The 27,033-nt window shown below is 46.3% G+C and overlaps 1 protein-coding gene across 1 annotated transcript in view; it reads left to right on the top strand.

Moving 5' to 3' along the window:
• The window catches only part of LOC109885057 (constitutive coactivator of PPAR-gamma-like protein 2), a 55,646-nt gene extending 47,788 nt beyond the window's left edge, over positions 1–7,858 (top strand). Inside the window, 5 exon segments of the mRNA XM_031793368.1 lie at positions 3,722–3,931; positions 4,052–4,295; positions 6,267–6,402; positions 6,500–6,566; positions 6,685–7,858. Of these exon segments, the coding sequence (XP_031649228.1) occupies positions 3,722–3,931; positions 4,052–4,295; positions 6,267–6,402; positions 6,500–6,566; positions 6,685–6,915 (888 nt within the window). The 3' untranslated portion in view covers positions 6,916–7,858.
• Positions 7,859–27,033: the final 19,175 nt, after the last annotated feature.

Genomic DNA, 27,033 nt, shown 5'->3' with positions numbered 1-27,033 from the left:
GGACTGAAGCAACAAGGAACAGCGGGGACTGAAGCAACAAGGAACAGCGGGGACTGAAGCAACAAGGAACAGCGGGGACTGAAGCAACAAGGAACAGCGGGGACTGAAGCAACAAGGAACAGCGGGGCCTGACGCAAAAAAGGAACAGCGGGGCCTGACGCAAAAAAGGAACTGCGGGGCCTGACGCAAAAAAGGAACTGCGGGGACTGAAGCAACAAGGAACTGCGGGGACTGAAGCAACAAGGAACAGCGGGGACTGAAGCAACAAGGAACAGCGGGGACTGAAGCAACAAGGAACAGCGGGGACTGAAGCAACAAGGAACAGCGGGGACTGAAGCAACAAGGAACAGCGGGGACTGAAGCAACAAGGAACAGCGGGGACTGAAGCAACAAGGAACAGCGGGAACTGAAGCAACAAGGAACAGCGAGGACTGAAGCAACAAGGAACAGCGGGGACTGAAGCAACAAGGAACAGCGGGGACTGAAGCAACAAGGAACAGCGGGGACTGAAGCAACAAGGAACAGCGGGAACTGAAGCAACAAGGAACAGCGGGGACTGAAGCAACAAGGAACAGCGGGGACTGAAGCAACAAGGAACAGCGGGGACTGAAGCAACAAGGAACAGCGGGAACTGAAGCAACAAGGAACAGCGAGGACTGAAGCAACAAGGAACAGCGGGGACTGAAGCAACAAGGAACAGCGGGGACTGAAGCAACAAGGAACAGCGGGGACTGAAGCAACAAGGAACAGCGGGGACTGAAGCAACAAGGAACAGCGGGGACTGAAGCAACAAGGAACAGCGGGGACTGAAGCAACAAGGAACAGCGGGGACTGAAGCAACAAGGAACAGCGGGGACTGAAGCAACAAGGAACAGCGGGAACTGAAGCAACAAGGAACAGCGGGAACTGAAGCAAAAAGGAACAGCGGGAACTGAAGCAAAAAGGAACTGCGGGGCCTGACGCAAAAAAGGAACAGCGGGGACTGAAGCAACAAGGAACAGCGGGAACTGAAGCAAAAAGGAACTGCGGGGCCTGACGCAAAAAGGAACAGCGGGGCCTGACGCAAAAAAGGAACAGCCAGGGACTGACGCAACAAGGAACAGCGGGGACTGACGCAACAAGGAACAGCGGGGACTGACGCAACAAGGAACAGCGGGGACTGACGCAACAAGGAACAGCGGGGACTGACGCAACAAGGAACAGCGGGGACTGAAGCAACAAGGAACAGCGGGGACTGAAGCAACAAGGAACAGCGGGGACTGACGCAACACAAACATAGGCACAGACACATGGATACACACATGATAATACGCACTATACACAAACGTACACATGGATTTTGAGTTGTAGATATGTGGTAGTGATGGGGTATGGGCCTGAGGGCACACAGTGTGTTGTGAAATCTGTCATGAATCTAATGTTTTTAAAATGATATAACTGCCTTTACAGGACCCCAGGAAGAGTAGCTGCTGCCTTGGCAGGAACTAATGAAGATCCATAATAAACCCCAGGAAGAGTAGTTGCTGCCTTGGCAGGAACTAATGGGGATCCATAATAAACCCCAGGAAGAGTAGTTGCTGCCTTGGCAAGAACTAATGGAGATCCATAATAAACCCCAGGAAGAGTAGCTGCTGCCTTGGCAGGAACTAATGGGGATCCATAATTAATACAAATACCTGTTAATTGAAATGCATTCCAGGTGACTACCTCGTGAAGCTGGTTGAGAGAATGCCAAGAGTGTGCAAAGCTGTCAAGGCAAAGGGTGGCTACTTGAAGAATCTCAAATATAAAATACATTTTGATTTGTTTCACACTTTTTATTTGGTTACTACATGATTCCATGTGTTATTTCATAGTTGTGATGTCTTCAGAATTATTCTAGAGAATAGTAAAAATAAAGAAAAGACCTCATTCTAAAACTTGTGTGAACAAAATAAAAATATCTTGTGTGTTCTCCTTTGTCCTGAGTTGAGGGGTCCGTACGTTCTCCTTTGTCCTGAGTTGAGGGGTCCGTACGTTCTCCTTTGTCCTGAGTTGAGGGGTCCGTACGTTCTCCTTTGTCCTGAGTTGAGGGGTCCGTACGTTCTCCTTTGTCCTGAGTTGAGGGGTCCGTACGTTCTCCTTTGTCCTGAGTTGAGGGGTCCGTACGTTCTCCTTTGTCCTGTGTTGAGGGGTCCGTACGTTCTCCTTTGTCCTGAGTTGAGGGGTCCGTACGTTCTCCTTTGTCCTGAGTTGAGGGGTCCGTACGTTCTCCTTTGTCCTGAGTTGAGGGGTCCGTACGTTCTCCTTTGTCCTGAGTTGAGGGGTCCGTACGTTCTCCTTTGTCCTGTGTTGAGGGGTCCGTACGTTCTCCTTTGTCCTGAGTTGAGGGGTCCGTACGTTCTCCTTTGTCCTGAGTTTCGGTGGTCCCTCGTGGGCTGATCCTTTAGCGTGTGTCCCTGGTTACACTGTCTGATGGGTGTGTCCCTGGTTACTCTGTCTGATGGCTGATCCTTTAGGGTTTGTCCCTGGTTACACTGTCTGATGGGTGTGTCCCTGGTTACACTGTCTGATGGCTGATCCTTTAGGGTGTGTCCCTGGTTACACTGTCTGATGGCTGATCCTTTAGGGTGTGTCCCTGGTTACTCTGTCTGATGGCTGATCTTTTAGGGTGTGTCCCTGGTTACTCTGTCTGATGGCTGATCTTTTAGGGTGTGTCCCTGGTTACACTGTCTGATGGCTGATCCTTTAGGGTGTGTCCCTGGTTACACTGTCTGATGGGTGATCCTTTAGGGTGTGTCCCTGGTTACACTGTCTGATGGGTGTTTCCCTGGTTACACTGTCTGATGGGTGTTTCCCTGGTTAGACTGTCTGATGGCTGATCCTTTAGGGTGTGTCCCTGGTTACACTGTCTGATGGGTGTTTCCCTGGTTACACTGTCTGATGGCTGATCCTTTAGGGTGTGTCCCTGGTTACACTGTCTGATGGCTGGTCCTTTAGGGTCTGTCCCTGGTTACACTGTCTGATGGCTGGTCCTTTAGGGTCTGTCCCTGGTTACACTGTCTGATGGGTGTGTCCCTGGTTACACTGTCTGATGGCTGATCCTTTAGGGTGTGTCCCTGGTTACACTGTCTGATGGCTGATCCTTTAGATCCAGCAGGCCCTGTGAGGTCACATGATATTTACCTGGTTGTGAAGGGTCTTAGACCAAGAGCTTAGATGAACTCAGTCGTCCATAACAGTTCAGCATTATCCATGGACACTAAAAGGATGTTCAACTTATGACATCACTACATATCCATATGGTTGAACAGGGACTTTGCATTGATATGAAAAGCTTATACTAAATATGATAATACAACATGTCATGTCTCAAAATTAATATCCATTTGTCCTCTATTGTTTTGTGTCCTGTGAATTCCACTTCATTGGGTCAGGTAGCCATGAAGCCTTAATTCTTCACAGCATCCAGCCTAGCTGACATCATGCGTTTTTCTGGGGGAGGGGGGGGGGGGGGGGTCCTTTTGTATTTTTTCTCTGGCCTCCATTGATTTAGTCACCCTAATTCTGACCATCCTCCTGGGGTAAAAACTCCAATAACTTTGGAATGGATTATGATAGAGGCATGAGGTTTGGAACATTGGTTTTCTCAGAGGATTATCTGCACAGTTAACATATTATTTTACCCATTGGTCAAAATATGCGTTTTTGATTGGACACATTATTTAATGTGTGTCTGTAGGTGGAGAAAGTAGATGGTCGGGGAGTGCAGCTGGCGTCTCTCTTCATGGCGGGCGTGGACACGGCTCTGTTGGTCAACGATGTGTGTGGTCAGCCGTTACCATGGGAACACTGCTGCCCCTGGGGCTTCTTCGACGGGAAACTCTTCCAGACCAAACTGGCCCGTGCCGCCCGAGACCGCCAGGCTCTGCTCGACATGTGTGAAGGACAGGTCGGTCGGAGGGGGGCGGGGCATTGTCCCCCATGAGACAAATTGCTTTCTGTGACCCATGTAAAAGGCTAACTCGACTTCCGGGATTTATAAGTATGTATAATTTTTTCTGTCCAACAGGAGGAGCTGGTGTCTCGTGTGGAGAAGATGCGTCAGGCCATCCTAGAAGGCATCAACTTCTCTCGTCCTCCTCCCCCTCCTCCTCCTCTCCCCCCTCCTTCCTTCCTACCCCCTCCCCCCTTCTACCCTCTGCCTCCCCTCTACCCTCCCCGGCCCATGGGAAACATGCCACACCACCACCCTCAACATCCTCACCCTCATCACCACTCACACCCAGCCCAGCATAGACCCAGAGCCTTCCCAGGTGAGCATCTCACACACACACACACACGTTCACAAGTGCACACACATATCCAATAGATCAATGCAAAGATCCAGACTCTGAGGTGTTGGATCCGAGGCGTTGGTGTTGGATCCAAAAGGCTGAGGCGTTGGTGTTGGATCCGAGGCGTCGATGCTATATCCGAGGCGTCGATGCTATATCCGAGGCGTCGTTGCTGGATCCGAGGCGTCGGTGCTGGATCCGAGGCGTCGGTGCTGGATCCGAGGCGTCGGTGCTGGATCCGAGGCGTCGGTGCTGGATCCGAGGCGCCGGTGTTGGATCCGAGGCGCCGAGGCGTTGGTTTTGGATCCGAGGCGCTGGTGTTTGATCCGAGACGCTGGAACTGAAGCGTTGGTGTTGGATCCGAGGTGCCTAGGCGTTGGTGTTGGATCCGAGGCGCCGGTGTTGGATCCGAGGCACCGAGGCGTTGGTTTTGGATCCGAGCCGCTGGTGTTTGATCCGAGTCGTTGGTGTTGGATCCAAAAGGCTGAGGCGTCGGTGTTGGATCCGAGGCGTCGATGCTATATCCGAGGCGTCGGTGCTGGATCCGAGGCGTCGGTGCTGGATCCGAGGCGTCGGTGCTGGATCCGAGGCGTCGGTGCTGGATCCGAGGCGTCGGTGCTGGATCCGAGGCGTCGGTGCTGGATCCGAGGCGCCGGTGTTGGATCCGAGGCGCCAAGGCGTTGGTTTTGGATCCGAGGCGCTGGTGTTTGATCCGAGACGCTGGAACTGAAGCGTTGGTGTTGGATCCGAGGCGCCTAGGCGTTGGTGTTGGATCCGAGGCGCCGGTGTTGGATCCGAGGCACCGAGGCGTTGGTTTTGGATCCGAGCCGCTGGTGTTTGATCCGAGTCGTTGGTGTTGGATCCAAAAGGCTGAGGCGTCGGTGTTGGATCCGAGGCGTCGATGCTATATCCGAGGCGTCGGTGCTGGATCCGAGGCGTCGTGCTGGATCCGAGGCGTCGGTGTTGGATCCGAGGCGTCGGTGCTGGATCCGAGGCGTCGGTGCTGGATCCGAGGCGTCGGTGCTGGATCCGAGGCGTCGGTGCTGGATCCGAGGCGTCGGGGCTGGATCCGAGGCGCCGAGGCATTGGTTTTGGATCCGAGTCGTTGGTGTTGGATCCGAGACGCCGGTGCTGGAAATGAAGCGTTGGTGTTGGATCCGAGGCGTTGGTGTTGGATGGGAGACGCCGGTGTTGGATACGAGACGCCAGTGCTGGAACTGAAGCGTTGGTGTTGGATCCGAGGCGTTGGTGTTGGATTCGAGACGCCGAGCTGTTGGTGCTGGATCCGAGTTATTCGTGCTGAATCTGAGGCATTGGTGTTGGATCCGAGGCGCTGGTGCTGCATCCGAGATGCAGAGACACTGAGGTGTTGGATCCGAGACGCCAGGGCGTCTTTGCTGGATCTGGGGCGTCGGTGCTGGATCCGGCGAGTCTGTGTTGGATCAGAGGTGTCGGTGCTGGATCCAAGACGCTGAGACGTTGGATCCGAGGCGCCAAGGCGTTGGTGTTGGATCTGAGGCGTTGGTGTTGGATCCGAGGCATTGGTGTTGCATCTGCGATGCATAGGTGTTGGTGCTGGATCCGAGACGCCGAGGCGTTGGTGCTGGATCCGAGACGCCAAGGCGTTGGTGTTTTGATCCGAGGCGCCAGTGTTTGATCTGAGGCGTTGGTGCTGGATCCGAGACGCCGAGGCGTTGGATTCGAGACGTTGGTGTTGGAACCGAGGCACCGAGGCGTTGGTGCTGGATCCGAGGCGTTGGTGCTGGATCCGAGGCGTTGGTGTTGGATCAGAGGCGTTGGTGCTGGATCCGAGGCATTGGTGTTGGATCAGAGACGCCGAGGCGTTGGTGCTGCAACCGAGACGCTGTTCGTGCACCAGGAAGTTTGATGTTCTATCTGCACTTTTCTAACAGATAACAAGCATACTTTTATCTGTCTTTTAATGAGCAGGTCTGCAGTCGATCCCTCCCCAGGGAGGGAAGTTGGAGATAGCCGGAATGGTGGTGGGGCAGTGGGCCGGGAACAAACCACTGCGTGGCAGAGGGGGATTCAACATGCAGGTGGTGTCAGTCGGGGCTGGGAGAGGGTAAGACACTGCTGCTGCTCTCTAAATTAAACTGTCTCCATACTTACTTGAGTCTAATATTACTTTTTACTACTCCCTCTCTCCCCCGTCTCTCCAGAAGGGGTAAGGACATCCCAGTGAAAGGAGGGCGAGGAGGTAAAAAGGTGACTGCCAACAGAATAAAGGTTTGACATCAGAATAAGGCCAAGCCATAGAATAAGCGGTGTGTTGTCACACTAAATGTAAAGAGACCGTTAGATGTAGTTTTAAATAAGCATTAACACTCTCTCTCCTTCCCTCCAGACCTCACCCCCTCCACCCTCCACCAGCCCCCCCAAGTCCTCTGAGGGTGAGGGTCTTAACTCTGGGGGTGTGGCCCAGAAGCTGAACGGCAGCCCTGCAGCCTCCGCTATTGGCCAGCCTTTGGATCTTCCCCCACTGGCCCAGCCAAACCCGTGTGCCTTAGCCAGCAAAGACAACCAATCAGAGGAGGCCCCTTGTTGCCTTGACAGCTGTCCTTCAGACGGAATGTAACGAAGATGGATTGACTAGGCTTTCCCAGAATGCACCAGGGTGTTCTGAAAGTGCCGTCTGTGTTCTACTGCCTTCCCCTGTCTGTTAGCCTCGCCCACCAACACACCAACCAGGAAGTCAGAGAGGGGGAGGTGCTCTGCTCAATCAGTGGATTTGATTGAAGTGTTCCGCTAGCCTTTCCCCCCCCCCCTCTCTGCTTCTCTGTGTGATTGGTTCGGCAGAGCAGTAAGCCCAACCCCTTGATTTTGTCATGTTTTATTTTAACGATGAGAGGTTTTTCTCCATGAGTCCATTTTGTCTAAGCCCCGCCTCCGCCCCATAAAGCCCTGCCCCCATGGCTTTTGTAGCCCCAGCACACTGTCTCATGTTGTAATGATCCCTCCCTAGTGTTAAAATTGATTATGAATTGAAATGGGATGATGTGATCTACACTCCCCTACCGAGGTCCGCACAGTTAGACTTGAACTACAGTGTTTAGTAGTAGTAGTAATAGTGGGTTTACACACACAGTAATGTTGACACTAAACACACACTGTTGGCCAGTCTGTTAGTTCCTCGGTTTGGTAGCCATTAGAGGTGTGTAAAGGTTTAGTTGCCCAACCCAGCCGTGTTGAGACCCCCTGACCACAGATGTAAACTGTTGCCATAGGGACCTCATGGCAAGCGGCGTTCCATGTGAGGTCAGAGAGGAATAGAGAAAGGAGGATGACATGGCGTTTGCTAAATCCCCCAATACACCACCAATAATGATCTATTAGCATCAACCGCGCCTCTAACCTCACCCGCCAGACCCATCTGTATTAGCTACGCTGCGTTGTGTTGCTAATCACAACACTACCTGGGGCGGCAAGTAGCCTAGTGGTTAGAGCGTTGGGCCAGTCACTGAAAGGTTACTGGATCAAATCCCAGAGCTGACAAGGTAAAAATCTGGCGTTCTGCCCCTGAACAAGGCAGTTAACCCACTGTTCCCCTGAACAAGGCAGTTAACCCACTGTTCCCCTGAACAAGGCAGTTAACCCACTGTTCCCCGGTAGGCCGTCATTGTAAATAATAATTTGTTCTTAACTGACTTGCCTAGCTAAATAAAGGTTACATTTAAATATAAAATATTACCCTGAGCGTCGGTGTGTTAGCATAGCTTAGCCCCTTCAGTAGCATTTGCACCGCTAATGCGTTAGCATGCTAACGTAGGCCAGACCCTTGAATAACATTAGCACTTACGTTAATATGCTAGCATGCTAATTTAGCCTAGCCCAGCCGTGTTGAGACCCCCTGACCGCAGATGTATGTACGCACCTTAACCTGAAGCTCCAACGTATGGGAGCTCTTACCCCTATATTATATTACTGCATTATCCCCTATGCTCTTATTGTATATCCCAATGGGGAGCACTTACTAATGTTGCATTCGTTGTGATTATTAATGAATTGACAGTCTGTCTGAGAGGGTTCCCCTGTGACCTAGGACATTTCTTTTACCTCTAACTTTAGACATTAGACACCTTTAGAGACTTCTTTTGTGCGTTAATATACCCCTGTTAACAATAGCTGTTTAAATGTGAGCAGAGTGGTCTTCAGAAGAGTCCCACTGGATCCCCTTACAGGTTAAAACACAGTCAGGACAAACATGGTGCCACATCAGGTGTTAGAGGTCAGAGGTCAGCCCCTCTGACTGGCACCGCGTCTAAATTAACCTTGGGCTGCGTCTCAATTGGCACCATATTTCCTACATCGTGCACTACTACTCCTGTTCATCAGAAGCAGTGCATTATGGGGGTAGGTTGCCATTATAGACAAGACCCGATGAAGTCCCAAAGCATAGACCCACACCAGCCCTGTCACCTGGCTGCCCAATCGGGACAGGCCTGGTAGCACCGCCGCCCCAACCCCGCCTGGTGATTAGCAGTCACCACGGCGATAGCACAGCGTTCTAAGCTCTTTAACCAACAGGAAGCACTTCCCCCAAACTACCTAGACAATCAGCAGGGGTTTGGGGTGGGAACACTTGAATGTTCTGCCCCAAATCTAAAGATCCTAAAAAGTTTTATAATTATGAAAGAGGACAAAAATAAGTATTCCCTTAATAGGTTTGCTCTGAGAGGAATCAGAGTATTGACTTGTTTTAATGACAGAGCAGAGCAGTAGGATTGATCTGTCTGTCTCCTGGACATCTGTAGAAATAACATGGACTTAATCAACTCAACTAAACCAGTGTAGGGACATGGATGCTGCCCAAAGGACTCCTAGTCCTTCTACTGCACTACTTCTGTTTAGGGCCCATAGGGCTTTGGTCAGAAGTAGTGCACTATATAGGGAATGGGGTACCATTTGGGAGGCACCCAATATGAATCCCTGGCAAGGCAACAGAAGGAGACCATGTCAATGACTTGATGCTGTATCTATCTGATGGTAGGCCTAAGTAGGTAGGCCTAAGACAATGTTTCCCAAACTCGGACCTGGGGACTCCATGGTTTTTTCCCCCTAGCACTACACAGCTGATTCAAATAATCAAAGCTGTGTAGTGCTAGGGTCAGAACCAAAAGGTGCACCCGGGAGGGGGGTTGACTGAGTTGGGGAAACGCTGGTCTAAAATCTTAACTGTTTAACTGAAGGACACCCTGACCAGATGAAATGGCACCCTATTCCCTACATTCTGACTGATCCTCTTTAACTGAAGGAAACCCTGACCAGATGAAATGGCACCCTATTCCCTACATTCTGACTGATCCTCTTCGCTCCTGTGAAGAACCTAAGGATTCCACAAGACTGCCTCTGCTGCTGATCTTCAGACTTATACTCATAGGGTACACAGTCATTGTTGATATTTAAATCACTGAGCCCACCGTTAAGATCCATCACACCGAGACACAACAAACGGCCTGTTAACTTGTCAACAAACAAGTACCAAATGAAAGCCAGGGTTTTACTGATGGCTGGTTATTGATATGACTACAGCTGAAGCATACAGAGCATTGTTAGGAGTGCTGCTACTGTAGTTGTAGGACAGTAGTAACAGTATTGGACGAAGCTCTTCAGGACTGTAGGTAAAACACAAACATAAAGGGCGACATACTGTCTGCTAAATAGTCCAATTCCAGCCCCAACTACCTTAGTCTCCATAGCGCCACAAAGCCCAAAGTTGTAAAAAGCAAGCATCTAAATACACTTCAACCAAAATGATTTTAGAAAGCTGAGACTCCATGGCGTGCAAATCATCTCTGCCTTCTGATGGTTGTTGTAAAACGAGACTTTGGAGATGAACCCCACATGAAGTATTGGGAACAACAACAGTCATTTAATCCAGTCGTCTCAGGGCTATCTAGCAGACAGATTTGAACCCCTAGACTGGCTAGAGAAGAGCCCCACTGGTCATATAATACCCAGCATGACTAGATGACTACAATTCATACATGTATATGCAGATACAGTACATATTCATAGGTTGCACCTCCGTCACTCGGTCGCATCATTGTTGTGAACGTTCTCAAGCAGGCCTCTATCGGGGGCGCCATAGTGGTGCCCTAAAGGCGCCATAGTGGTGCCCTAAAGGCGCCATAGTGGTGCCATAGTGGTGCCCTAAAGGCGCCATAGTGGTGCCCTAAAGGCGCCATAGTGGTGCCCTAAAGGCGCCATAGTGGTGCCCTAAAGGCGCCATAGTGGTGCCCTAAAGGTGCCATAGTGGTGCCCTAAAGGTGCCATAGTGGTGCCATTAACAAAAGTACTTTTTGGAAATACAACAACATTGCTAAAGTAGTCAAGTATTTAGTAGGAAACAATTTTGCCAGCGTTATCATGCCGTCAAATTTACTTTGATTACGATGTTGTCATTAGCTAGCAAACCTTGTCTAAAACCTCATTTTTTTAAAAATGGCCTCACCTCAGTCTTAGCTAGCTTTCTAGCTAATGTTATACTGTATCTAAAGTCAGTCTGGTGGCATCACCTCAATTTTAGCTAGCTAGCTAATGTTATACTGTATCTAAAGTCAATCTGGTGGCATCACCTCAATCTTAGCTAGCTAGCTAATGTTATACTGTATCTAAAGTCAATCTGGTGGCCTCACCTCAATCTTAGCTAGCTAGCTAGCTAGCTAATGTTATACTGTATCTAAAGTCAATCTGGTGGCCTCACCTCAATCTTAGCTAGCTAGCTAATGTTATACTGTATCTAAAGTCAGTCTGGTGGCATCACCTCAATCTTAGCTAGCTAGCTAATGTTATACTGTATCTAAAGTCAATCTGGTGGCCTCACCTCAATCTTAGCTAGCTAGCTAATGTTATACTGTATCTAAAGTCAATCTGGTGGCATCACCTCAATCTTAGCTAGCTAGCTAATGTTATACTGTATCTAAAGTCAATCTGGTGGCCTCACCTCAATCTTAGCTAGCTAGCTAATGTTATACTGTATCTAAAGTCAGTCTGGTGGCATCACCTCAATCTTAGCTAGCTAGCTAATGTTATACTGTATCTAAAGTCAGTCTGGTGGCATCACCTCAATCTTAGCTAGCTAGCTAATGTTATACTGTATCTAAAGTCAGTCTGGTGGCATCACCTCAATTTTAGCTAGCTAGCTAATGTTATACTGTATCTAAAGTCAGTCTGGTGGCATCACCTCAATCTTAGCTAGCTAGCTAATGTTATACTGTATCTAAAGTCAGTCTGGTGGCATCACCTCAATTTTAGCTAGCTAGCTAATGTTATACTGTATCTAAAGTCAATCTGGTGGCCTCACCTCAATCTTAGCTAGCTAGCTAATGTTATACTGTATCTAAAGTCAATCTGGCGTCATCAAAAGGTTATTATTTTCTCCTCTTGAATGTCATTGTATTTCCAAGCCACTATAATGCACTTTTGATGAAATCTTCATCAGTCGGACGCTCAGTCGTGCCTCAGTTCAAAACAAACGTTCTAAACAATATTGTGATGAAACTTGCAACCCATGAATAATGCTTTGCCCTTTTTCTCATGACATTACTGTAGCACATTAAGATAATGGGACACTGCAGGTCATGAGTATTTCTGTTCAGCCAGGAGGAGCTGTGGGCCTACTTATGTCACTCCGCTAGCTGTGGGCCTACTTATGTCACTCCGCTAGCTGTGGGCCTACTTATGTCACTCCGCTAGCTGGCAAGATTACGTTCCTGTCGACTCACTCGTAAGAATACTTACTCACGCACACAGTAGTTGTTACCAGCCCTCTCTGTGTTTGTGCTGAAGTGATGTAATGTTGCTGTTCCCCGTCAGTTACTGTCTGTGGGTGAAGCAGAGAGACTTGGTAACACCTACTACTGTTGTGCCGAGCTGCAGTCTGACACACACACAGCCCTCTTGACTCGTAAGAATACTCGCATGCACACACACACACATTGATGTCACACCCTGAGTTAGACACTAGCTAGTATGGATAAAGTCAACAACAACATAACTCTCCCATTGTTATCCGTGTCTGATTTAGTTGTATTAGATTTTATTGATCAGTGATTTTATTGCATATTTTAATATTCCTCTATATACCAACATCACCTCTCTTCACCCCCCTCGCTCTTCAACCCCACCTCTCTTCACCCCCCTCGCTCTTCAACCCCACCTCTCTTCACCCCCCCTCGCTCTTCAACCCCACCTCTCTTCACCCCCCCTCGCTCTTCAACCCCACCTCTTTCACCCCCCCTCGCTCTTCACCCCCCTCGCTCTTCAACCCCACCTCTCTTCACCCCCCCTCGCTCTTCAACCCCACCTCTCTTCACCCCCCCTCGCTCTTCAACCCCACCTCTCTTCACCCCCCCTCGCTCTTCAACCCCACCTCTCTTCACCCCCCCTCGCTCTTCAACCCCACCTCTCTTCACCCCCCCTCGCTCTTCAACCCCACCTCTCTTCACCCCCCCTCGCTCTTCAACCCCACCTCTCTTCACCCCCGTCTTCACCGTTCTTGCTTTCTGTCCCCCTCATTAGGTAGTTCTGCTTAAAGCAGCCCGTACAGTCTCTGTACAGAGTACAGTCTCTTACACCCTTTCACCAACAGTCTCTGGTACACCAACACACAGTCTGTCTGGTACACCAACACACAGTCTGTCTGGTACACCAACACACAGTCTGTCTGGTACACCAACACACAGTCTGTCTGGTACACCAACACACAGTCTGTCTGGTACACCAACACACAGTCTGTCTGGTACACCAACACACAGTCTGTCTGGTACACCAACACACAGTCTGTCTGGTACACCAACACACAGTCTGTCTGGTACACCAACACACAGTCTGTCTGGTACACCAACACACAGTCTGTCTGGTACACCAACACACAGTCTGTCTGGTACACCAACACACAGTCTGTCTGGTACACCAACACACAGTCTGTCTGGTACACCAACACACAGTCTGTCTGGTACACCAACACACAGTCTGTCTGGTACACCAACACACAGTCTGTCTGGTACACCAACACACAGTCTGTCTGGTACACCAACACACAGTCTGTCTGGTACACCAACACACAGTCTGATAGAGAGATGGAATGGGGTAGCACTGTATCAGTCCTTATGTCTCTCGATCAGCCCTTATCTGTTTCCTCTAGGACCATTTCTATTGGCTGTTTTCTAACCCCGCCCCTAACCACCCACACTAACAGTAGAGGCTATGTTATTATTGATTATCAGTTTCTCTTTGTAAACTAGCCAGAGTCTGCAACAAAAAAAATCTGTTTTATTCAATTTTGCTTCATACTTTTTTTTCTTAATCTTTTTAATGTGTTCTAACCCTTCTATCAAAGCAACCGTTAGTTCTGAGAGGCTTTAGCCAAACAGAGATTTATATTGGAACCATTTACGATGATCCCTCTTGGTATTTGATATGCCATAAATCATTTTAAAGATCACCTTGTCGTTGTTATTACTATGTCAGTTAAATATCGCCCGTCTAAAGCTTTTTAAATGATCATGGTTTCTGCACTGCGTTCGTATATTCTCGTATTATTAACATCCCTTATAAAGATTTCATGGTCGACTCAAGTGAAGCTGAACTTGGCACAGAGTTGGAAGTCCCCAGAAGAAATAATGGCCTATCATGAGAGCGATTCTATGATGACATCACAGCACGTGTGATTGGTTTACCCCTATAGAGTGGAGTTTTGTGATGAGTAGAACAGAGCCTTATTGGTTACTGTAGGACTGTATTATAAGGTTTCAGTACATGTATGGCTACACTGCCTGAGTGGTCCAGACTAGATAGGCTTACAGGTAATAAAGACAGTTGATTGGGTTCCATATTTCACTCGATTCCTGATAATAGTGCACCACTTTTGACCTTGTGGTGCAGGGAGGTTTCTGTCATGTTTAATTTCTGAGACCCTATGGTCCTGGTCATGAGTAGTGTACTAGAAAGGGAATCGGATGCTATTTGGGATGCAGCTAGGGAGGAGGAGTGAGCGGTCAGTTCAGGTCACATGATGATGATATGACATCTTACAGGTGTCAGTCTGAGTATCTGTACCAATGCCTTCTGAAGCAACTGTAAACCAGCAGTAATGTCAACTATATCATGTACTGTAAGCCCCCCCACCCCCCACCCTTCAAAACAACAACAGTGCAGTAAAGGGTTCATCTTCATCACTACTATTATTGCTGTTCTAATTATGATCGGTATAATTTGTCATCGTTAGCTAAATGGAAGCACCAGAATGTTGTGGAGAGCAGAGCCCTTTTATATTCGTCTGGCTGGGGAGGAAGTGATGTCACAAAGGAGGACTGGAACAGGAGAGGCTTGATGATGTAAAGATGGCGGTCGTGTTTGTACGGTTGAGAAACGACTTACAGTGCTGAAATAAAATTTATTCTTTTAGTAAAAAAAAAAAAAGTACTACTGTCTGTGTCTTTTTGTGACCAGGATGTAAGAATGCTGTGGCAACGCACAATATGCAGTCGTGTACAATCACACTGCAACAAGCCACACCTTCAGCTTTCCAGGGGTCAGATTATTCGTATGCTGTTACGTTCTTATTCACAATACCTAACAAATTATCCCAAACTACACTGCTCATTTTCCAAGCAGCCACAGTGCAGTTGAATCAGATGTGCAGCATTACCCACTGCAAATTGGTCACATCGAACGAGCCCACAAACTGCAGGGAAACTCACACAACCTTTCAACAGCACCCAGCGCTCCATTGCAGATTAGTGATGGGCATTCCGAGTCTTTTTGCTGAGCCGGCTGGTTCAAAATGCTTAAAAATTGACCTTGAACCATGAATAAATGGCAAATTTACAATGTAATGCAAGTCCTACCTGACAAGGTACAAATCTGTCGTTCTGCCCCTGAACAGGCAGTTCACCCATTGAAAATAAGAATTTGTTCTTAACTGACTTGCCTGGTTAAATAAAGGTAAAATAAATGTTTACCTGGCCATATTAATGTTTACCTGGCCATATTAGATGCCCTGCAAAAAACATTTTTTTATGCACGCAACAAATCAGCGTGGACCAGATTAATGCGCTCTCCCGACTGAATTGTTTCTGAAGTGAGGATTCCCCCTCCAGATAATTATTTTGTAATTTATCTGCAGAAAAACTGTTTGATCTCAAAAAGCAGCAGTATGCAAATCAGGTAGCCAAATGAATGGCTCTTTCTCCGACGCGATTCGGTTCCCGACATTCACAAAAAAAAAACTGTTCAAAAGAGCTGTTCGTTTGCGAACGTCCCATCACCAATGCAGATGGCATAAAAACAGACCAACAGAGAAGGAAAGCGGACCAGGGTTAGGGGCAGGTCCAGCTCTACCCCATGGACTCTCACCCAAAGTGTATAGTATAGAATAGAAGCCTGACCGAGGGTTTGGTCGGGATAAAACAGGAAATAACCAGCCGGACCACTGGGACCACTGGGACCTGGTGTAGCTGGTGTAACCGGTGCAGCACCGCTGATTGGTTGATTGAGACTATAGACGTGGATTTAGGAGATCAGGTTGTTTTAATGAATCAGAATTCCCTCTCTGCATCCAAAAGGAAAGACAAAGCATTTGTAGAGCACATAAACTTGTTTATTTTCAGCAAACTTAACGTGTAAATATTTGTATGAACATGAGATTCAACAACTGAGACATAAACTGAACAAGTTCCACAGACATGTGACTAACAGAAATTGAATAATGTGTCCCTGAACAAAGGGGGGGGGGGGTCAAAATCAAAAGGTACAGTCAGTAGCTGATGTGGCCACCAGCTGCATTAAGTACTGCAGTGCATCTCACCCTCATGGACTGCACCAGATTTGCCAGTTCTTGCTGTGAGATGTTACCCAACTTCCACCAAGGCACCTTCAAGTTCCTGGAAATTTTTGGGGGGAATGGCCTTAACCCTCACCCTTCAATCTAACGTGCTCAATGGGACTGAGATCCGGGCTCTTCGCTGGCCATGGCAGAACACATCGTTCATGCACAGAACGAGCAGTATGGCTAGTGGCATTGTCATGCTGGAGGGTCATGTCAGGATGAGCCTGCAAGAAGGGTACCATGAGGGAGGAGGATGTCTTCCCTGTAACGCACAGCGTTGAGATTGCTTGCATTGACAACAAGCTCAGTTCGATGATGCTGTGACACACCGCCCCAGACCATGACAGACCCTCCACCTCCAAATCGATCCAGAGTACAGGCCTCGGTGTAATGCTCATTCCTTAGACTATAAACGTGAATCCGACCATCACCCCAGGTAAGACAAAACTGACTCGTCAGAGAAGAGCACTTTTTGCCAGTCCTGTCTGGTCCAGGGTTTGTGCCCGTAGGCGACGTAGTTGCCGGTGATGTCTGGTGAGGACCTGCCTTACAACAGGCCTACAAGCCCTCAGTCCAGCCTCTCTCAGCCTATTGCAGACAGCCTGAGGACTGATGGAGAGATTGTCATTCATGGTGAAACTCGGGCAGTTGTTGTTGCCATCCTGTACCTGTCCCGCAGGTGTGATGTTCGGATGTACCGATCCTGTGCAGGTGTTGTTAAACGTGGTCTGCCGCTGCGAGGACGATCAGCTGTCTGTCCTGTCTCCCTGTAGCGCTGTCTTAGGCGTCTCACAGTACGGACATTGAAATGTATTGCTCTGTCCACATCTGCAGTCCTCGTGCCTCCTTGCAGCATGCCTAAGGCACATTCACGCAGATGAGCAGGGACCCTGGGCATCTTTCTTTTGGTGTTTTTCAGAGTCAGTAGAAAGGCCTCTTTAGTGTCCTAAGTTTTCATAACTGTGACCTTAATTGCTTACCGTCTGCAAGCTGTTAGTGTCTTAACTACCGTTCCACAGGTGCATGTTCATTAATTGTTTATGGTTCATTGAACAAACATGGGAAACAGTGTTTAAATGCTTTACAATGAAGATATGTGAAGTTATTTGGATTTTTATAAATTATCTTTGAAAGACAGGGTCCTGAAAAAGGGCCTTTTTGCTGAGTTTATGTTCTGCAAATCGTCACCTCTTTCTTTCGTCATGACGTTGGCCTGGGGGTAGGTTTATGACAGTCATAAATACCTCTCCCCCCTTTTTCCTCTCTACCCTACTGATGTGACATTTGAAAATCCTTTGGTTAACATAGAGATTCTGGGAACATCAGAAGGTGGGGGGTACTAGGTTGGGCAACCCGGCCTTCCATCTACCACCAACCTACCGAAACGCAGCTCAGAGTAAATATTTATTGTATTTTCCGTTTCCAAATGGGCGGTAATTTAGAATGCATAAGATACTGTATTTACGATAGAGACATCGCTTCTCCCTTTGTTCCTCAGTCTTCTCGCTCTTTCACTCAAACCCAGCCCCTTTTCTTTGTGTAACCAGCTGTCATATCTGTTCCCTCCGCTAGGGACGTTTTCCTTCATGATATAATTTGTAATCAAGGTATGATTCATTCTGTGTATATGTAATTCTGTGTGATTAGTTAGGTATTTAGTAAATAAGTAATTAAACCCAAATTTGTATTGCTGATTCAACTTGTTAGCCAGGGTTCGTGAAGATAACCAAGAATTTACAACTTTCAGATGAGATTGAATTAAGGTGACGATTGATATTGACTGCTATTGATGTAAAATATTACTAGGTCTTTAAGAGTTTATTCGGAAGATAACCACTCTATAAATATTATTTTGTGGTTCCCCGACTTTCTAGTTAATTACATTTACATGATTAGCTCAATCAGGTAATATTAATTACGGAGAAAGGATTTTATAGAATACCATGTCATATCACTTATTCCGGCATAGCCAAAGACATGACACTCTCACAGTGCATAAAAATTATTTTTTGAATACAAAAATGAGTACAGCCTCTTATTATTTATCAACACTTAGATAAACCACATACCTGCATCCAAAAGAAAAGACAAAATATTTGTAGAACACATGTTCTGAGAATCATCGACTCTTTCTACAATAGACACACAATAGAAGGGACTGGGATCATTCGAGGAGCTAACCATCGTTCACACATACAATAATGTTAATGTCATCCTAAAAAGTATAATTACATCTTAACAATACCATCCACTTATGAGTAACCTCTAAATATACATTATTCATGAACAAAACACTTTGCTTAAATGAATCAAACTTTTCTGACGACGACAGAAAAAGCGTGCCTACCTCTTAGTGCATCAAAATTGTTTGAGCACGAGCACGCAGGGCAAAACGTAAGTACACACTCCCCTACTCCCAGGATGCAGGCATGCATAATAACATATCAACATGCTATATTATTATATCAACCTGGTGAAATTCACAAAGTACTTTAACAACTGTTACACCAGCTGACGCGTATATTGCACAAAGTGCATGAAAACCAAGGGGGCATGGTTCCAGTCAGGAAGCACGGTTTCGACTGCTACAGTCTTGCTTCAGTACTGCAGTTTAACTGAAGCCCGGCTCAGAAAACCAATTTCCATAGAGAAGTCAGATTTGAAAATTCCTAATAAAACACTTTATCAGGGACACCAGGCCTGGTTTTCATAGCTGATTTTGAAAAGGCTTTTGATGAAGTACGAATGGAGTTTATGTATAAATTCCTTGAATATTTCAATTTTGGAGAATCTTTTAAAATGGGTTAAAGATATGTATAGTAACCATATGTGTAACGTCGTAAATAATGGCTACATCTCAAAGGATTAAACTGTCAAGAGGAGTAAAACAAGGTTGTCCACTATCGGCATATCTATTTATTTTTGCCATCAAATTGTTAGGTGTTAAAATTACATCAAACAATATTAAGGGATTAGAAATCTGTGGCTTAAAAACAAAGGTGTCACTGATACGCTGATGATTCATGTTTTCTTTTAAAACCACAGTTAGAAGCGTGGTATACGTACATTCTTTTATTTAACTGAATGAACACTGAACAAACTAACTAAATGAAACGTGAAGCTATACAAACGAGTGCTGACAGTCAACTACACATAGACAAGATCCCACACCAGAAAGTGGGAAACAAGGCTGCCTAAATATGATCCCCAATCAGAGACAACGATAAACAGCTCTCTCTGTTTGGAACCATATCAGGCCAACATAGAAACACAAAACCACTAGACGTACAACAACCCTAGACAAACAAAACGCTAGACATACAAAACCCTAGTCTGACAAACCCCTACACATACAACACTAGAGTACCCACCCTAGTCAAACAGAGATATCTAAGGTCAGGGCGTGATAGGGGTACTGTGGCGTCCGAGGAGCTCATGACCTCTGTCTCCCCCCTCGGGTGTGTGACAGCGTTCATGAGATCCATCAAAGGAGAGAAAATGTCTGACGTGCTCACAGCATGACGATGGGGATTTACAACAGCCCCTTCATAAGGCCCTTTTGTCTAAGCAAGGAATTCGAGAATAATGACATATAACAGGCTCTCTCTGTCTCTGTCCTTCAAAGGTTGTGTGTGTGTGAGCATGTGGAAGGTCTTTGAAACAGCTTTCTGAAAACTGTGAGGTCATGTGGCGTCCGAGGATCTCATGACCTCTAAACTTCCAGAAGACTTCTCAGCATATCCATATATAGGGTCAGCAACAACAACAAATGTCAGGAAACAGTTTTTATGTATTCTCGTGAGGTCTCCTAGGGTGGCTGTCTCAATCAATCCTGCCATCCTCTTTTTGAAAGGGTAATTGTACTCTTTAAGATGGGCCCTATACTTATGACTTACACAGATCCATTTGACCCCCTTTAACAACCTTTTAATGCACTGGGCTAAATCAGGGGCACACGGAGTGTTTCTTGGTAGTCTTAAACATATCTACTGCGAAACAAAAGTGTACACCTCACACACAGGGTTATGGACTTAAAAAAGAAGACACCTGTAACATGTCAGATATAGTTTAAATCTATTCATTTATGAGTTGGCATCCCAATATGACACTTTAAATACATCACAGAAGACTGAAATGTAACAAAACACCTATTATTGAGCTGTACACTGAGATGCTTAGTTAGTCAATATTCCCTCCAGTGATTCATCTTGTCAACATGGGACCCATGAATGAAGCAGATACAGTTGGAGTTTACATGCACCTTAGCCAAATACATTTAAACTCACTTTTTCACAATTCCTGATATTTAATCCTAGTAAAATTTCCCAGTGTGTGTGTGCATTTGTGTGTGTGTTGTTTAAGTCAGGGCCATTAGATTAGCAGGTACTGTAGAGAATAGACCTCAGAGAGAGCTGCTGCTGTAATCCCCTCCTACTGCTGCTAATGAACACACACACATGCACGCACGCACATGCACACACGCGTAACGAACACACACAGCTTCTAAAGCCATGACATAATTTTCTGGAATTTTCCAAGCTGTTTAAAGGCACAGTCAACTTAGTGTATGTAAACTTCTAACCCACTGGAATTGTGATACCGTGCGTTATAAGTGAAATAATCAAGAAATTGTGTGTGAAGTGTATGTAAACTTCTGACTTCAACAGTGTCTTATACCAATCTATCTTTATAGACATTCATCCATAACAAGGCCTCGGAGGCCCCTATACCAAATGTAACACATCTTTATTTTCATGCATATAATGGCCAACTATGATTAGAAACTATGGCTAACTATGATTAGAAACTATGGCCAACTATGAAAATAAATTATGAACAATGTCACTCAGTGTATACCATTTCACTCAGTGTATACCATTTCACTCAATGTATACCATTTCACTCAGTGTATACCATTTCACTCAGTGTATACCATGTCACTCAGTGTATACCATTTCACTCAGTGTATACCATTTCACTCAGTGTATACCATTTCACTCAGTGTATACCATTTCACTCAGTGTATACCATTTCACTCAGTGTATACCATTTCACTCAGTGTATACCATTTCACTCAGTGTATACCATTTCACTCAATGTATACCATTTCACTCAGTGTATACCATTTCACTCAGTGTATACCATTTCACTCAGTGTATACCATTTCACTCAGTGTATACCATTTCCCTCAATGTATACCATTTCACTCAATGTATACCATTTCACTCAGTGTATACCATTTCACTCAGTGTATACCATTTCACTCAATGTATACCATTTCACTCAGTGTATACCATTTCACTCAATGTATACCATTTCACTCAGTGTATACCATTTCACTCAGTGTATACCATTTCACTCAGTGTATACCATTTCACTCAGTGTATACCATTTCACTCAGTGTATACCATTTCACTCAGTGTATACCATTTCACTCAGTGTATACCATTTCACTCAGTGTATACCATTTCACTCAATGTACACCAAAAAGCAAATATTTAAAAAGGTAGCAAATACTTGTCACGCCCTGACCTTAGAGTGCATTGTTTATGTCTCTTCTTGGTTAGGTCAGGGTGTGATTTGGGGGGGCATTCTATGTCCTTTATTTCTATGTGTTGGCCAGGTCTGGTTCTCAATCAGGGACAGCTGTCTATCGTTGTCTCTGATTGGTTTGGTCAGGGTGTGATTTGGGGGGGCATTCTATGTCCTTTATTTCTATGTGTTGGCCAGGTATGGTTCTCAATCAGGGACAGCTGTCTATCGTTGTCTCTGATTGGTTAGGTCAGGGTGTGATTTGGGGGGGCATTCTATGTCCTTTATTTCTATGTGTTGGCCAGGTATGGTTCTCAATCAGGGACAGCTGTCTATCGTTGTCTCTGATTGGTTAGGTCAGGGTGTGATTTGGGGGGGCATTCTATGTCCTTTATTTCTATGTGTTGGCCAGGTCTGGTTCTCAATCAGGGACAGCTGTCTATCGTTGTCTCTGATTGGTTTGGTCAGGGTGTGATTTGGGGGGGCATTCTATGTCCTTTATTTCTATGTGTTGGCCAGGTATGGTTCTCAATCAGGGACAGCTGTCTATCGTTGTCTCTGATTGGTTAGGTCAGGGTGTGATTTGGGGGGGCATTCTATGTCCTTTATTTCTATGTGTTGGCCAGGTATGGTTCTCAATCAGGGACAGCTGTCTATCGTTGTTTCTGATTGAGAATCATACTTAGGTAGCCCTTTTTCCCTAATTTCAGTGTGGGTAGTTAACTTTGTTTGTGTCACTTAGCCCGGTAAGCTTCACGGTTGTTTTTGTTGGCGACATTTTAAAATAATTTAAAATGTACGCTCTCGACGCTGCACTTTGGTCTACTTCCAACGACACCTGTGACATCTGTCTTGAGGACAGAAGGGCCCATCGCTGTAAATGTTAACGATGTTGGAAAAATGTTCCAGTTGTTTCATCATTTCAAGGACTTTAAAATAATCTCCCCACCCTCCCTTCCAATGCGTACCCTGCCACCTAAAGCTAAAGACAGACACAAAATAGTTGACCACTGTGCAGGCATTTGAAAATACATACGAACTAACTGATTTGGTTGCATTTGAACTGTATCTAACTATATATAATGGTCGTATCCAGCACACCATTAAAACAATCAGAGGCCTCACAAAGAATGACATCGATGGTTTTGCCATTGTGTTCATGACACGAAGGACACAAGACACCGACAATGTGTCTAGGAGCCATGTTTTATGTAGATTTACTCTCTTGTGGTTTCTTGGCGCTCGTAGTGTTCACAGCTCTTACTTAAACCGAGGCATACCTACCACAGAAATGACTGTTTCATATACAGGCTCCCCAAACAGCACATCCATAAGTTCACTACAACATTTCCCAACTCTTTCAAATGTTCAAACACACTCCACAGTTCAACAAGGTCACTACACATCAATCACCAGGACAGCTTTATTGCAAACAGATTCTTCACCCAAAACAGCTGCTCTATCAGGTTACGTAAACACTCACTCGATAGCGTGAGAACGTCCGGACAGGATGTACATAAATGGGCATAACCATGTGACACATAAAATAGGTCATCAATCACTTTCGGACACATGCCGTCTACTGTATTCTCTCTCCCAAGCCATAAGATTGATGAACAACTAATCAAATGGCCTCCCAAACTGTTTACATTGACACCCCCCCATTGTTTTTACACTGCTGCTAATCGCTGTATATTATCCATACCTAGTCACTTTATAAATTACCTTGACTAACCTGTACCCTGCACATTGACTCTGTACCGGTACCCTGTGTATATAGCCTCATTACTAACCTGTACCCTGCACATTGACTCTGTACCGGTACCCTGTGTATATAGCCTCAATACTAACCTGTACCCTGCACATTGACTCTGTACCGGTACCCTGTGTATATAGCCTCATTACTAACCTGTACCCTGCACATTGACTCTGTACAGGTACCCCGTGTATATAGCCTCATTACTAACCTGTACCCTGCACATTGAATCTGTACCGGTACCCTGTGTATATAGCCTCATTACTAACCTGTACCCTGCACATTGACTCTGTACCGGTACCCTGTGTATATAGCCTCATTACTAACCTGTACCCTGCACATTGACTCTGTACCGGTACCCTGTGTATATAGCCTCATTACTAACCTGTACCCTGCACATTGACTCTGTACAGGTACCCCGTGTATATAGCCTCATTACTAACCTGTACCCTGCACATTGAATCTGTACCGGTACCCCGTGTATATAGCCTCATTACTAACCTGTACCCTGCGCATTGAATCTGTACCGGTACCCCGTGTATATAGCCTCATTACTAACCTGTACCCTGCGCATTGACTCTGTACCGGTACCCCGTGTATATAGCCTCATTACTAACCTGTACCCTGCACATTGACTCTGTACCGGTACCCCGTGTATATAGCCTCATTACTAACCTGTACCCTGCACATTGACTCTGTACCGGTACCCCGTGTATATAACCTCATTACTAACCTGTACCCTGCACATTGACTCTGTACCGGTACCCCGTGTATATAGCCTCATTACTAACCTGTACCCTGCGCATTGACTCTGTACCGGTACCCCGTGTATATAGCCTCATTACTAACCTGTACCCTGCGCATTGACTCTGTACCGGTACCCCGTGTATATAGCCTCATTACTAACCTGTACCCTGCACATTGACTCTGTACCGGTACCCCGTGTATATAGCCTCATTACTAACCTGTACCCTGCACATTGACTCTGTACCGGTACCCTGTGTATATAGCCTCATTACTAACCTGTACCCTGCGCATTGACTCTGTACCGGTACCCCGTGTATATAGCCTCATTACTAACCTGTACCCTGCGCATTGACTCTGTACCGGTACCCCGTGTATATAGCCTCATTACTAACCTGTACCCTGCGCATTGACTCTGTACCGGTACCCCGTGTATATAGCCTCATTACTAACCTGTACCCTGCGCATTGACTCTGTACCGGTACCCCGTGTATATAGCCTCATTACTAACCTGTACCCTGCGCATTGACTCTGTACCGGTACCCCGTGTATATAGCCTCATTACTAACCTGTACCCTGCACATTGACTCTGTACCGGTACCCCGTGTATATAGCCTCATTACTAACCTGTACCCTGCGCATTGACTCTGTACCGGTACCCCGTGTATATAGCCTCATTACTAACCTGTACCCTGCGCATTGACTCTGTACCGGTACCCCGTGTATATAGCCTCATTACTAACCTGTACCCTGCGCATTGACTCTGTACCGGTACCCCGTGTATATAGCCTCATTACTAACCTGTACCCTGCGCATTGACTCTGTACCGGTACCCCGTGTATATAGCCTCATTACTAACCTGTACCCTGCGCATTGACTCTGTACCGGTACCCCGTGTATATAGCCTCATTACTAACCTGTACCCTGCGCATTGACTCTGTACCGGTACCCCGTGTATATAGCCTCATTACTAACCTGTACCCTGCGCATTGACTCTGTACCGGTACCCCGTGTATATAGCCTCATTACTAACCTGTACCCTGCACATTGACTCTGTACCGGTACCCCGTGTATATAGCCTCATTACTAACCTGTACCCTGCGCATTGACTCTGTACCGGTACCCCGTGTATATAGCCTCATTACTAACCTGTACCCTGCGCATTGACTCTGTACCGGTACCCCGTGTATATAGCCTCATTACTAACCTGTACCCTGCGCATTGACTCTGTACCGGTACCCCGTGTATATAGCCTCATTACTAACCTGTACCCTGCGCATTGACTCTGTACCGGTACCCCGTGTATATAGCCTCATTACTAACCTGTACCCTGCGCATTGACTCTGTACCGGTACCCCGTGTATATAGCCTCATTACTAACCTGTACCCTGCGCATTGACTCTGTACCGGTACCCCGTGGATATAGCCTCATTACTAACCTGTACCCTGCACATTGACTCTGTACCGGTACCCCGTGTATATAGCCTCATTACTAACCTGTACCCTGCGCATTGACTCTGTACCGGTACCCCGTGTATATAGCCTCATTACTAACCTGTACCCTGCGCATTGACTCTGTACCGGTACCCCGTGTATATAGCCTCATTACTAACCTGTACCCTGCGCATTGACTCTGTACCGGTACCCCGTGTATATAGCCTCATTACTAACCTGTACCCTGCGCATTGACTCTGTACCGGTACCCCGTGTATATAGCCTCATTATTGTTATGTCATTTTCCTGTGTTACTTTTTTATATATTTCTTTAACTTTAATTTGTTTAATATTTTCTTAATATTTCTTGCACTGCTTTGTTGGTTAAGTGCTTCTATATAAGTATTTCGGAGCATGTGACAAATAACATTAGATTTGTTTTACCTTTATTTAACTAGGCAAGTCAGTTAAGAACAGATTCTTATTTACAATGACGGCCTACCCGGCTAAACCCTCCCCTAACAACGCTATGGGACTTCCGACCGTTTGTGATACAGCCCGGGATGGAACTCTGTATCTGAATTTGGCATTCAGCTTCATGAGGTAGTCACCTGGAATGCATTTCAATTAACATCTGTGCCTTGTTAAAAGTTATTTGTGGAAATTCTTTCCTCCTTAATGCTTTTGAGCCAATCATTTGTGTTGTGACAAGGTCGGGGTGGTGTACAGAAGATAGACCTATTTGAAAAAAGACCAAGTCCATATTATGGCAAGAACAGCTCAAATAAGCAAAGAGAAACGACAGTCCATCATTACTTCATCATTACAGTCAATCCAGAAAATGTCAAGAACTTTGAAAGTTTCTTCAAGTGCAGTCACAAAAACCATCGAGCGCAATTATGAAACTGGCTCTCATGAGGACCGCCACAGGACTGGAAGACCCATAGTTACCTCTGCTGCAGGATAAGGATAAGTTCATTAGAGTTACCAGCCTCAGAAATTGCAGGCCAAATAAATGCTTCACAGACTTCAAGTAACAGACATCTCAACATCAACTGTTTAGAGGAGACTGCGTGAATCAGGCCTTCATGGTTGAATTGCTGAAGAGAAACCCCTACTAAAGGACACTGATAAGAAGAAGAGACCTGCTTGGGCCAAGAAACATGTGCAATGGACATTAGACTGGTGGAAATTTGTCCTTTGGTCTGGAGACCAACCACTGTGTCTTTGTGACATGCAGAAGAGGTGAAGGGATGATCTCCGCATGTGTGGTTCCCACCGTGAAGCATGGAGGAGGAGGTGTGTGGTTCCCACCGTGAAGCATGGAGGAGGAGGTGTGATGGTGTGCGGGTGCTTTGCTGGTGACACTGTCAGTGATTTATTTTGAATTCAAGGCA

The sequence above is a fragment of the Oncorhynchus kisutch genome, linkage group LG17 (assembly GCF_002021735.2).
Source record: "Oncorhynchus kisutch isolate 150728-3 linkage group LG17, Okis_V2, whole genome shotgun sequence".
NCBI lineage: Eukaryota > Metazoa > Chordata > Actinopteri > Salmoniformes > Salmonidae > Oncorhynchus > Oncorhynchus kisutch.
Note: the sequence above shows the minus strand (reverse complement) of the source record. Positions and strands in the feature narration are given on the sequence as shown.